The 13,383-nt window shown below is 39.6% G+C and overlaps 1 protein-coding gene across 3 annotated transcripts in view; it reads right to left on the bottom strand.

Moving 5' to 3' along the window:
* SNX5 (sorting nexin 5) overlaps window positions 1-13,383 on the bottom strand; it is a 49,277-nt gene that overhangs the window by 27,086 nt on the left and 8,808 nt on the right. For all 3 annotated transcript variants that reach the window (XM_054723835.1, XM_008141117.3, XM_054723836.1), the window contains 10 exons: window positions 12,876-12,980; window positions 10,683-10,793; window positions 9,864-9,985; window positions 7,447-7,570; window positions 5,884-5,979; window positions 4,667-4,772; window positions 4,502-4,577; window positions 3,392-3,431; window positions 3,220-3,306; window positions 1,272-1,431 (listed from right to left, as the gene is read on the bottom strand). In XM_054723835.1, the coding sequence (XP_054579810.1) occupies window positions 1,272-1,431; window positions 3,220-3,306; window positions 3,392-3,431; window positions 4,502-4,577; window positions 4,667-4,772; window positions 5,884-5,979; window positions 7,447-7,570; window positions 9,864-9,985; window positions 10,683-10,793; window positions 12,876-12,980 (1,027 nt within the window). The remainder of the gene's footprint in view (window positions 1-1,271; window positions 1,432-3,219; window positions 3,307-3,391; window positions 3,432-4,501; window positions 4,578-4,666; window positions 4,773-5,883; window positions 5,980-7,446; window positions 7,571-9,863; window positions 9,986-10,682; window positions 10,794-12,875; window positions 12,981-13,383) is intronic.

The following is a 13,383-nucleotide window of genomic DNA, read 5'->3' as shown; positions in this document are numbered from 1 at the left end:
GGCCCAGAAGCAGAGATTCTCCAGAATCAATAAGCATATTTAGCACCAAATCTTGTTACTAGTTCCTTAAGTAACAAGAGCTTGGGCTTCTGAAAGAAATGGCAGTGTCCAGGCCTGGAGACGAAAATATGTAAGATTAACATAGAACATCTAACTGTTCAAAAGAATGGGCGGGGGGGGGGGGGGAGGGGGGGCGCCAGTCAGTGTGGCTCAGTGGTAGAGTGTCGACCTATGAACCAGGAAGTGACAGTTTGATTCCTGGTCAGGGCACAAGCTCGGGTTGCAGGCTCGATTCCCAAGAGAGGACATGTAGAAGGCAGCCAATCAATGATTGTCTCTCATCATTGATGTTTCTCTCTCTCCCTTCCTCTGTGAAATCAATTAAAAAAAAAAAAGAATGGGGGTATGTCATAAGAACATGTCAGCTTAAAAGCACTTTCTCACTGGCTGACTTAACAATGAGTACCAAAATAGATAGTATAATAAAATTCAAAATTATTTTAGAATATAGGAGTCCATGACTCTAATGAAGAAATAGGGGGAAAGGGCAGGCTTGTGCTTAAAAAATTGATGTCAAGTGCTAATTTGGAAAGGGAATGCTAGAACTGGAGGGAGGGGGAAATTGCCTTTCTGCAACCACGAGTGTAAAGGTTAGTTCAGGCAAGAACCAACATAAGCTACATTTAGGGGAAAAGTCTGATGAATAGGATATATGCATGGTCTTAAATTGTCTCCCCGTGAATTAGTAATTAATGGCATGGAAAAAAAAATAACAACTACAACAGTGGAGAAATATAACAACACATGTCTGGGTAATCAAAATTAATACCACAAAATTTTGAAATGGACACAACACACCCTCAGATACCATACCCTAAGAAGTAAATTATTTATATAGTTTTCTGTTGGAAATGGAAATAGACCAACCAAAAATAAGCATTCTATTTTTAATAAGAGACTATGGTCTTCAAAAAGGCAAGTATCTTTTTAAAATATGCACTTTTTTTTTTTTTTTAGGAAAAAAAGACCATAATACATAAAACCTCAAACTCAAATGGTTGAAAAAGACAAAAGCACCAATGCAGTTATAAAAACACCCACAAGGGAGCAAGTGTGCCAAGTGACAAAGCAGAAAGAACGAACTGTGGACAGGTAGGTGTCTGCAACTAAAGGATGTATGTATGGTGTTCTTTGCAGTATTTGTGCAACTTCTCTCAGTGAGTTTGAAACCATTTACAAATAAAACGTAAAAGTTAGTGGCCCTGCTCTACCTTCTTTTGCAGATTCAGAAAGCTGTTCAAATTTCTGGCAGCATTCCTGCTGGTGTGCCTCAGCCAACTTGACATCTTTGCTTTTTAACCGGGCCTTATCCAACGCTTTGTTTGAGTTCTCATAGTCAATGAGGGCTTTGGTACGCCTGTATAAGAGATCCTGAGAAGAAAATTAACAGATAAAAACATGGTAAAATATCCCAAGTACTCTAGTGTCAATGCACTAACCTGAAATGTTAGATGGCAAAAATCTAGTCTACCTCTGACCACTCCCCCTCCCCATTATTTTTTTAATCCCAAGATTAGTCTGGGAAGAATTCTTATGGCATTACTGAGAACTTTTTTCAGAACTATTCACGTGGGTCAAAAAACAACCAACAATCAAAACTGAAGGATTTCTTTTTTCTAGGAAAGTAATTTCAGAAAATTAATCACTGTGTATTGAAACGTGCAGTTACTGCAAGGTGAGTCAAATGATGCGGATAGAATGCAAGTGAGCAATGAGGTAGTTAGAACATTCTTATAACCCTATCCAGAGAACCCTGCCTTGGAAGTCTACCCTGAGGATCTAATCTGAAATATTCTTTGCAACGTTGCAGCAAAGTAAAAGTTACCTTAGTATCTAAAATAGAAAGTTATGCCCTAGCTGGTTTGGCTCAGTGGACAAAGCATCAGCCTGCAGACTGAAGGGTCCCAGGTTCAATTCTAGTCAAGGGCACATGCCTGGGTTTCGGGCTCAATTCCCAGTAGGGGGCATGCAGGAGGCAGCCAATCAATGATTCTCATCATTGATCTTTCTATCTCTCTCTCCCTCTCCCTTCCTCTCTAAATTCAATAAAAATATATTAAAAAATAATTATAATAAAATGGAAAGATATGCATGTATGACATTCATCTGAGGTTCAATTATGTCCACCTTTGTGTATATGCAAAAGAAAAAACTTGTTTATCATCAGCACTTAAACCCATATATAGTCAAGAATGTGTAAAAAATAATAATCCAAATAGTATAAGACTAAAGAAGCATGCCAAAAAACTCTAGAACTAAATTTTCTATATTAACTAAAATAAAACTAAACTAAGGGGAAAATAATGAATGTCTACATCCTGACAGCATTTTCCGGTTATATATTTCCCCTATCTAATCTTATGTTGCCCGATTCAATATTTCACATAAAAATGACTTAAACATTTTTGTTCAGGACTGTGTATACAGTGGAGAATGCATGTTTCATTCTAAAAGGTCATTCTGCTCCCAATTAGTCTTGCTTTTAATAAGTAATGCTTTATGACAACTGCAAGTCAATAAAACTCACAAATCCCAAAACATTTTTTGCCTCAGAAATAGCCCCTTCGGAAAGTCTTCAGTTATGTCCTGCATCAAATAACTCGTAACTCCCAAACTATTTATCTGTCTTCTCAGTACAACCCGTATTGATCTCAAGTAATACAAGGTGAGGATACAATGCCACAAAAAGGTACACCACTGTGGAAAAATTTCAATTTAAAATGAACACTGAAAGACATGAAATGAAGAACCTCACGCATGTGCCCGCAAAGAACAGAACTTAAGAACAGGTTAATTTCCTGTAAATGCCTGATTTACAGAAGAATCTCCTGACCAACAAACATCTACCCATGAACTTACTGTTTGAACTCTGGACGGACTTCACTTTTTGTACCCTCCTTGCCCATAAATCTGTTCCAAACCCTTATCAGACTCACATGTAGCTTGCTACTATTGCATGCCTTTTCCAAATTGCCATTCTTCAATAAACTCAATTTCTGATAACTCAAACTTGCCCCAATTTACATCTCTATTTAGGTTCTCATCACTTACAAAAACAATCCTGACAAATTCCTATCTTCCTTCATTTTTAACAAAAAGAATACATCTCTAACATCACACCTCTTAGAGGTCATGGCAAGGCAGACATAAAGAACTTACCTTAGCAGCCTCTATGTTGAGCATATAGTATCGAAGGAGCTCTGTCAGCTTTAAATCTTCATCTGAGGAGACTCGACTCTCTACTTTCTTTTAGAATAAAAAAAGATCATCATCAAAGTAGGTATCAACAGATTTTAAAATATATAATTAAGACCAAAATAAAAATCCTTACCCTAAGTTTTTCAAACAGCTCAGCAACCTTCAACAGGTACCTGAAATATATACAGGAATGGGTCAATTCAGGAGTCTCAGCCTTTGGTGCTTTAGAATTAACGTATCAAAGTATTGCTTTCATCACTAGATTTGGCCCAATCTAGTAGAGAAGATGACAATAAAATTTAACACATTTATAGTGCCGCAGTCATGGGTTTCAACCTGTTGGTACACTACCCCCCTTCAGCCATATTGCCATGAAGAACCTGTGCTCCAATTTTAATTATTGATATTTTTTTATTGATATTGTGCGTGTGCGTGCGAGAGATAGATTTGAGAAACATCAAATCAGTTGTTTCCCAGAGGAGCCCCAACCAGGGATCAAACCCACAATCTAGCTATGTGATCAGGAATTGAAGCCACCACCTTTGGTGTACATGATGACACCCCAACCATCTGAGTCACACTGGCCAGGGTATGTCCCCACTTCTTATCCAATGCCAAATCTGTGTTAACCAAGGTCAGGTTCTAATGAACCACCACGTGTGCCCCAAAGCCATTAAGTGTAAACTATTTCATCTTGGTTCTGCCATTAGCTGACTTCCACTTTCAAATCAGAAATACTGCCGCCTGTTATACCAAGCCCAGGTATTAAATAGAATACTGTATCACACCAAAAATGGCTGGCATAGAGAAACTGAAAAATATAAATTAAAAAAAAAAAAAAAAAAGCTCAATATCAGACTGGGTCATTACATTATCCTTATGACCACTTCCATCAAATCTCTTCAAACCAGTCCAAGATATTGCCAAGTAAAGTGGCAAGAACTATGTGGAATAGAACATACAAGGCAAACTTCAAAAAAAAAAAAAAATAGTAGAGACATGTAATATAGGCTCAATAATCACGTTTGGTACAAAGTGCCCTCTGAGTCCACTACAAAGTGTCTGTGTGTTCAGAGGGTAAGATTTTAGTTTCTAGAAACTATCTTATCTACCTTTGATAAACTTGTACTGAAGAGCAGAACTGAAATTTCTATGTAGTCATTACTCATTATACTTCCAATCATACCACCTACTAGTTTTGGATTAGAGAATTTAGAGAAAAGCATTTACAACAAAAACTTACTTTTTGATGACTGTGGGTTCCTCTAAAGCCAGGCTATGCAGGCAGGCTGCAGTGTGGATATAGTCATCTGCAACATCTGCAGAAACAAGGACAGCCTTGTTTATGTGAACAAAGCTGGCACATTAGCAAAGGTAGGTAGGTGGCTAGTGGGTGAATGATATTTACTTTTATGAGATCTGGTCATTTTGTCAGCTTTTGCACATGAATCCTTGATCCTATTATAATAGTTAATGAGGAAATTCTTCTCTTGCTCAAAGAAGTCATCTACCTCCTAAAAGGAGAGGGGGGAAAAAATTTAAGAAGCAAAACTTTAAATATGAGTATGTGTTTTGAATTAGAACATTAAGGAAATAAGCTCATGCATAAGCTTAACCTCTACAGACCAGGGAAATACAAATTGACAAAATACCATTTCACACTTAAGACCAGCAAAAGTCAAGTGTTCGCAGGCAATGACAACAGAGAACCATTTTGAAGAACCATTTAACAAAGCTCAGTAACACTCTGGTATCCTAAGATCTAGCAATTCTGCGAGAGCAATAGTTCTGCTTAGTGGATTGCTACCTAGCCTTCATAGGTACTCTATGTGTATGTAGAGGCCTGAATTTGGTCGCTTTCAGACTGAGAGGCAAATACTGGAATCCGGTGGGCACCAGCCAGGGACACTAAACACCCTGCAATATGTGGGTACAGATTAAGTCCCACACACCTTAAACTGTGTCAATGAGATCAAAGAGCTTCCAAATTTCTAACAAGGCCCCTGGAACTCAGCACCTATATTCTAGGCTACTTAAGCCCTCAAGTGACAAACTTAGATATCAAATAGTAGCTATTAAGGTAACACAGTTAAAAGGGGGGATGAGGAATAAAGGAGTAAATCACACCTATGAGGTTAATGAGAGACTTGTATATTAATTTTTCTAGAATAGTACTTAACAATAGAAATGTGTAAGCCATTATGTGCCATTAAAATTTTTCTAGCCACAGGTGAAATTAGCTTTAAATATTTTACTTAACTCAGTATTATCTACAAAAAAATCAGTGACATATATTACATTCTTTTCTTCATATCAAGTCCTTGGAATACAGCATGTAAATAAAATTAAAAATGTCAAAAGTATTCTGGAGCTACCAAAATGGGCTGTGTAGTTCTAGAGACCATCATGAATGACTGCCCTTGTGGTAATTTTCTTTTTTTAAATAATTTCACTTCTCTCCTTACAAAAAAGGAGAAAATAAAGACTTAAGTGTGAGAAGGTTCTTATCCCCTTCTCCAGGGAGAGAACAGGGTATTTTAGAAAAACTCATTTCACAAATATCTTTTCTAAAGAAATAAAAGGTCACCTTCCATGCAAAGTCAGGAACAGCTAAAAGCCACTTACCTTAACTCCAGAAAAAAGGACTTCATCAGCACTTTTCACCACACTTTTAAAAAAGCCACCAAACATCTCTTTGGTATTTTTCCGCCTAACACTTAGCTGAAGAAAGAGAATGTCAAAAGAAGTTTATGGTAAATACATTTTTCTGGGTAAGTCCTAAATACTTTCCAAATAACACTGTTTACCAGTATTGCCACACACATAAGATAAAGACAGACAAATTCCATCTTAACCATCAGATCTAAGATATCGAATATATAGCTAAACCTAAATCCAGGTCACAATTCTAAAAGTATGATGTAATAGATATTTTGAAAACTATCTGGGCAACAAGATGGATTTTTTTCCCTTACCTTTTTTATTGATTTTTAGAGAGAGGGAGACAGAAACATCAATCGGTGGCCTCCCACATGCACCCTGACCTGGGATAGAACCCTCAACTGGATATGTGTCCTGACTGGGAGTTGAACTGTGATCCTTTAGTGCAGCAGTCACCAACCTTTCAGACCTCTCGGACCACTGGTTGGCGACCGCTGCTTTAATGTACAGGATGACACTCCAACCGAGCCACATTAGCTAGGCACCCACTGGCCAGGCACCAAATCCCAGTGGCTTTTAAATTTTTGGTAAAACTTGTTCTGTTCTATGTTTATTAAACTTCACTGGTTAGAAGACACTGAGGAAACTTTTAAGTTGGGATTTGCTTCATACATATTAACAGAAACATTAAAAAAAAAACACCAAGTATACAAGTCTTTTGTCAACAAAAAGATAGCCAATAACAAATTTGGATCCATTTAGTTTTCTTCTAACAATCCCAAACTTAACTGAGAAAACTATTCTTCAGAAGGGGAAAAAGGTCAAAATCTTTAAGTAGCCTTTTATAAAAATGTCTTACATAATTGATCTGCCAGGGAGAGGAAGTGGCATATACTGAAGGTTTCCACTTGTTGGTAAGAAATTCAGAACTTAGCCCTAACTGGTTTGGCTCAGTAAATAGAACGTTGGCCTGCGGACTGAACGGTCCCAGGTTCGATTCCGGTCAAGGGCATGTACCTTGGTTGCGGGTACATCCCCAGTAGGGGTGTGCTGGAGGCAACTGATCGATGTTTCTCTCTCATCGATGTTTTTAACTCTCTATCCCTCTCCCTTCCTCTCTGTAAAAAATCAATAAAATATATATTATAAAAAAAAAGAAATTCATAAATTTAAAAGTCAATTTTGGAGATTATGTATCAAGTATTTTTATTTTTAACAAGTCTATAGTTTGTTTTAAATATGTCTTTATTGATTTTAGAGAGGGAGAGTAGAGAGATAGAAACATCAATGAGAGAGAAACATCAATCAGGTGGCTCCTGCACACCCCCTACTGGAGATAGAGCTTGCAATCCGGGCATGTGCCCTAACTGGGAATCCAACTGGTGACCTCTTGGTTCATGGGTAGACACTCAACCATAGAGCCACACCAGCCGGGCATCAGGTATATCTTTAAAGAATAGTCTTGTAAATTTTACATTTTACTGGATCATGGAAATGGAATCTTAGGGGGGGAAAAAAAATGCCTACATCCTGATCGTATTCCAGGAAAACATGAAAGTTGCGATCTTTATTGAGAACAGGGTGAGAAGAAAGCCGCTGAAGAAAGACTTCATGGGAAGATACAGTCTTCTTAAAGACAGCAAGATATTCACTAAAAGAGAAGCATACAAGACATTTAGTTGGCACCATTCAACTGGCAACTACTACCCAACCCAGTTATTACTGCTCGTGCCACTCAGTAAAATATCTGAATAAGACCTAAACATTTTGGTACAACTTTATATCTAATTCAGTAATAAGATAGTTGCCATTTTGAAATCTATGGAATGAACAAACAAAAGAGGGAAAGTGAAATTATAACTGGGGTTGATGGACCAAGTCTACAAAGACTGAAATCTACATGCAAACACTGCTGGTATTTAGCAGCCAACAGAGCATTGATTTCTTTAAAATCACAAAAAACCTTTAATTTGGCAGCTATATAGACAGCACAGAGACTAAAAAAGCTCAGAATCATAAGAAATTATACGGCACCTAAGGACAGATGAAGTTAAGGGAATAAATCTCATTTTGGTGCATTAGCATAATACAGCTGATAAATATACTATTGAGATCCTCCCCTAACTCCCAGCCTTTGAAAGCCCTCAAGATAAAAAACCCAGCACTCTCCGCCATTTCCACACACCCCCACCCCTTTCTTCCCCCTCAGGCATGCATCTATCTAAAGGTCCCAGAGAGCCCTAGCTTGTGTTGCTCAATGGTTAGAGCATAAGCCCACACACGGAAGGGTTGCAGGTTCGATCACTAGCCATGGGTAGGCACCTGTGGGAGGCAACCAATTGATGTCTCTTTTCCCTGCCCCTCCCTTTCCACCCTCTAAAAAATAAACTAAAATAAAGGTTTCCATGAGACTTGCAACCAGGAGATCAACTAGCAATAGCAGCTTGTCCAAGGCTGACCCCTTGAACCTGTCTCCAAAGTCCCCTTCTCTCTGACTTTTCAGTGAGCCAATAGCAGCCCACCTTGACTCACTTCTGTCACTGACTTTTATTTCTCAGTGAGCCAAAGAAGCCCTGCTAGGCTTATTTCTTTCCCGTAACATTTCTAGAGCCAGATCAGCCCCACCTAGGCTCTGGCTCTCCTGTTGTTTCTTCTAAGCCCTTCCTTGTTTCACTGCCCCCAGCTTTTTAAAAAAAAAAAATCCTCACTCAAGGGTATTGTTTGTTTGTTTGTTGTTTTTTGGGGGGAGGAGAGGTATGTGTCCTGACTGGAAATTGAACCCATGACCTTTTAGTGTACAGAACAATGCTCCTACCCACTGAACCACACTTGCTAGAGCACTGTCCCCCAGCTTTAATAAACGTACTCTCAAAATCACATACACAAAAAATTACCAAGCGGATATCAATCTAGACATTAAAGATCACTCTAAACTTTCCAACTGTGGGAACTTGAGTCTGTGTTCAGTGCTTTACCCTCATCAATGGTCATGACAGTCACTGGAATGCATGAATAATTCAGGACCTGGCGGTTTAGCAACACTGGCCCTAGACAATATGGACTTGGTGCAGAGCATTAATGGGAAGTGCTGCAATGAGCACCTGAATTCCAACTGGTAGAAGAGGGGAGGAAGTCAAAATAAAGTGCAAGGATGGTTTCACAAGAAACTTGAATGCAAACCTCCAACTATGATACAGAATAAAAACATTTTTCTTTGAATTAAATTACAAACTAAAATAAACTTCCTGTGGACTTCTTCCAAACCTGCAATGTGGTCGTCATTCAGAATGCTTCTTTGTAATAGCACTCACTGCATCTAGTTTCAACTATGTTTCCAGTAATTAAACTTCAGAGAAGCACTGCACACTATCAGCAGTTTAAAAAAATTATATATGAAAACTAGAGGCCCTGTGCATGAAATTCGTGCTGGGGGGGATGTCCCTCAGCCCAGCCTGCATGCACCCTCTACAATCTGGGATCCCTCTCACAATCCAGGACTGCTGGCTCCCAACTGCTCGCCTGCCTGCCTTCCTGATTGCCCCTAACCGTTCTGCCTGCCAGCCTCATAACCCCGTAACCACTCCCCTGCCAGCCTGATTGCCCCTAACTGCCCTCCGCTGCAGGCCTGGTCCCTCCCAACTGCTCTCCCCTGCTGGCCATCTTGTGACGGCCATCTTGTGTCCACGTGGGGGCAGCCGTGTGTTGGAGTGATGGGCAATTTGCATATTACTCTTTTATTAGATAGGATACAAAGGTTTACTTCACCACGCCAGATCAGCATTCCCTAACAAGTATGGTCTACATAGGGGAAAACTACTCTATCCAGTGCTGGTAGCCCAAGGAAGTCAAGGTCTAAAGCTCAAGACTGCCCCACACTCTGAAAAATGCAGTTTTAGAGGAGAGCACTAGTAACTACTATACTCATCCCATCAAGATCCACTTACGCTTCCAATTCTTGCTTCATCTTGGCAAATTCTTCTTTGGTCATAGACCCTTCGCCCTCCCCCAGTTTCTGCATCTTCTCTCGAGGGCCATCAAAGTCAGGCTTTGTAGGAGCAGGTGGAATCTGCAGCAGAGGCAGGTAACTCGTGAGCATTCTTGTCCCAGCAGTGACATTCTAGTTAGGGCCTGTGCACAGGCTACCAGTCCTGTGGTCAACCTGTTTTTCTCTTAACCTTATTCGTTTTGGTCATTTAAAAGTGTCCTCCCCAAAACTGGGCACTCACTTATTCAGTTTATCTATTATGAACAATTGGTAGGGTACAATAGTGTTTGTTTAAAATTTATATATTACAATCAGTACTAAAATAGAGCTGATGAGGAAACATCAAGATAATAGTCTATAGCAGTGATGGCGAACCTATGACACGCGTGTCAGCACTGACATGCGTAGCCATTTCTGATGATACGCGGCCGCCTCGGCGGCCGCATGCCGAGGATAAAACATTTGCTGCTCCTGAGGATGAAACATTTGCGAAATAATGTTTTTTCCTCAAAGTGACATACTACCCGAGTTATGCTCAGTTTTTTGGCGAAGTTTGACACACCAAGCTCAAAAGGTTGCCCATCACTGGTCTATAGACTTCAAAAAGAATTCCAGAGGACAATCAAATTTGACAGTAATGATTAGCACATACTCTAGTTGGCAGGTGAAATCAGACTTTTCACAATCCATGATGGGTAAAAGTCTCTTTAAACAGAATGAACAGCAACGTAGAAAAAACATGCTTTGATAATTACTTCATTTTCCAAAAGGCACTTACAATAAGTCCAGCATAGTCTGCAGTTTCAGAAAGAGTGTCATGTAGCCATACAAAGTCTTCATGTTGCCTTATAACAGAAAACTCTGGGCTCTGAAACGTGGGCAGTGTGGTCTGTAAATAAAAGAGAAGTTAACTGGTAACTACCATTTATTTTAGATAAAGTGGCTTGAGTTTCCTGAGCTGCACTAAGAGAAAATCCTGAATAAAATATCACAATGAGATCCACTAAAGAACAAAATGCAGCAACACACAATCTCTCCACCACTATAAAAAGCCATAGCCACCGAGGCCGGTTTGGCTCAGTGGATAGAGTGTCGGCCTGCGGACTGAAAGGTCCCAGGTTCGATTCCGGTCAAGGGCATGTGCCTTGGTTGCGGGCACATCCTCAGTGGGGGGTGTGCAGGAGGCAGCTGATCGATGTTTCTGGCTCTCTATCCCTCTCTCTTCCTCTCTGTAAAAAAATCAATAAAATAAAATAAAAAAATTTTTAAAAGAGCCATCGCCAAGATTAAACATGTTCTTTAAGGAATTCTTTTCACAAACTTCCACCTTGTAGGTCAACTCATATATAATTATGTAGTCTTCACACTGCCTTTTGAATAACTGAGGTATGCCAATCAAGCCACCAAAGTATTAAAAAGAAAAAAAAGGCGGGAAAGGACCTTATAGATATTTATTTGCTTTAAATCAGTTCCTGTTTCCTCCCCTGTAAAATGGAGATAAAACACCACCATAAGGTTGTTATAAAAAGACAAATCCATGTAAACCCTTTACAACAGCGCCTGGGATAGGACAAGCATTCAATACATTTTAACTACTATGAAAGGAAAAAAGGAGGCTGGAAGTGTTCCTGAAAGAACTGATACTGCTTTTGTCAAATTAAAAATTTGGAAATAAGCCCGGCCGGACGACTCAGTTGGAGTCTTTTCCCTTATACCAAAAAGGTGGTGGTTTTGATTCCTGGTCAGGGTACATACGTTAGGTTTTGGGTTCAATCCCCAGTTGGGGCATGTATGGGAGGCTACCAATTGTATTTCTCCCTCATTCTCTGCTCCTCTCTCTCTCTAAAATAAATAAAACATATATCCTTGGGTGAGGATTTAAAAAAAAAATTGGAGACAGGCCTGGCCTGGTAGTCAGCTGGTTGTCCTATATGCCAAAAGCTGTGAGTTTTATCTCTGTTCAGGGCACATAGAAGAAGCAACCAATGAATGCATAAATAAGTGGAACAAATTGATGTTTCTCTTTCTCTCTCCCTTCCCTTTCTCTAAGATCAATTTAAAAAATTAAAACTTATAAAAGTTTGGCAGCAAGCCCTAGCTCGTTTGGCTCAGTGGATAGAGCGTCAGCCTGTGGACTGAGGAGTCCCGGGTTCAATTCTGGTCAAGGGCACATGCCCGGGTTGTGGGCTTGATTCCCAGTAGGGGGCGGGCAGGAGGCAGCTGATCAATGATTCTCTCTCATCATTGATGTTTGCATCTCTCTCTCCCTCTCCCTTCCTCTCTGAAATCAATAAGAAAATATTTTTTAAAAAATTTGGTGCCAAAAAAAAAAAAAAGGTTATTCTGAATCACAAGAAATGAGTGGGGCAAGGGCCAAGAACTTGGTAAACATGGGAAAGCACTTTCCACACATGCAAATTAAAAACAAAGGTGGCCTTAGTTGGTTTGGCTCAGTGGATAGAGCGTCGGCCTGCGGACTGAAGTGTCCCAAGCTCGATTCCGATCAAGGGCATATGCCCGGGTTGCGGGCTCGATCCCCAGTAGGAGGTGTGCAGGAGGCACCCGATCAGTGATTCTCACTCATCACTGATGTTTCTATCTATCTCTCCCTCTTCCTTCCTCTTTGAAATCAATAAAAAATCAAATTAAAAAACAAAGGTGGAAGATTATAGCTGTGCAGCTAGATGGTTCTGCCTACTTCACTTTGCCTGATTTACTTTCCTCATAGAGCAGTATACAAGCCACGTTTAATATCAGCAATGCCCTAGGGTTCCACCATAGTGGAAAACACTGCAGCAAGAACACTTTAGAGGCTCACTACAAGATGAGGGAGGTGCCCACTTAGCAGTGGTGCTACATTGCAAACAAATGGCAACCATTTCAGTTCAGGAAGTCTCTTCTCTCAGCCACTGTAAATAAAAAGGCTGCAACCCAGCACTGCTTGTATTATTGAAGCCATTCCACCACTTACCTTGGTGTGTACTGTAAACTTGACCTTATCTCTTTCACTGAGTGCATCAGGTATGTCAATCTGAAGCGAGGGATCAACATTCAAGTCCACAGATACAGATCTCAGCTGAAATACATTTTTTGGTTATTAGTTTCAAATTCATTTTAGTCCTAAAAAGCATCCTTTCAAAAATGGGAGCTAGTAATTAAAAAGCAGCTTGTACGAAATCATTTAGAGCAAAGTCAGCTGAGATAAATCTAAGTTTATTTGACACTGTAGGGAAATCTTCTCTTAAAATATATGGATGGGTACAAAGTATTCCTGTGATCTGAAAAAGCAACTATAATTTTAATATGTGCACTACTTATTTTATATCAGCATGAAAAATTCCTTTAATCAAACACCTAAAGAACTGTTATTAAGAAAGCTTGAACTAGACTGGATGAAATCATGAACTTCTCACATAAACGCCTAAATTACAAGGAATCCTAAAGTGGCATTCACCAGACCATTCATATGAAAGAAGACT

The sequence above is a fragment of the Eptesicus fuscus genome, chromosome 12 (assembly GCF_027574615.1).
Source record: "Eptesicus fuscus isolate TK198812 chromosome 12, DD_ASM_mEF_20220401, whole genome shotgun sequence".
Taxonomy (NCBI): domain Eukaryota; kingdom Metazoa; phylum Chordata; class Mammalia; order Chiroptera; family Vespertilionidae; genus Eptesicus; species Eptesicus fuscus.
The sequence above is the reverse complement of the archived record's forward strand: the minus strand, read 5'-3'. Positions and strand labels throughout refer to the sequence as shown.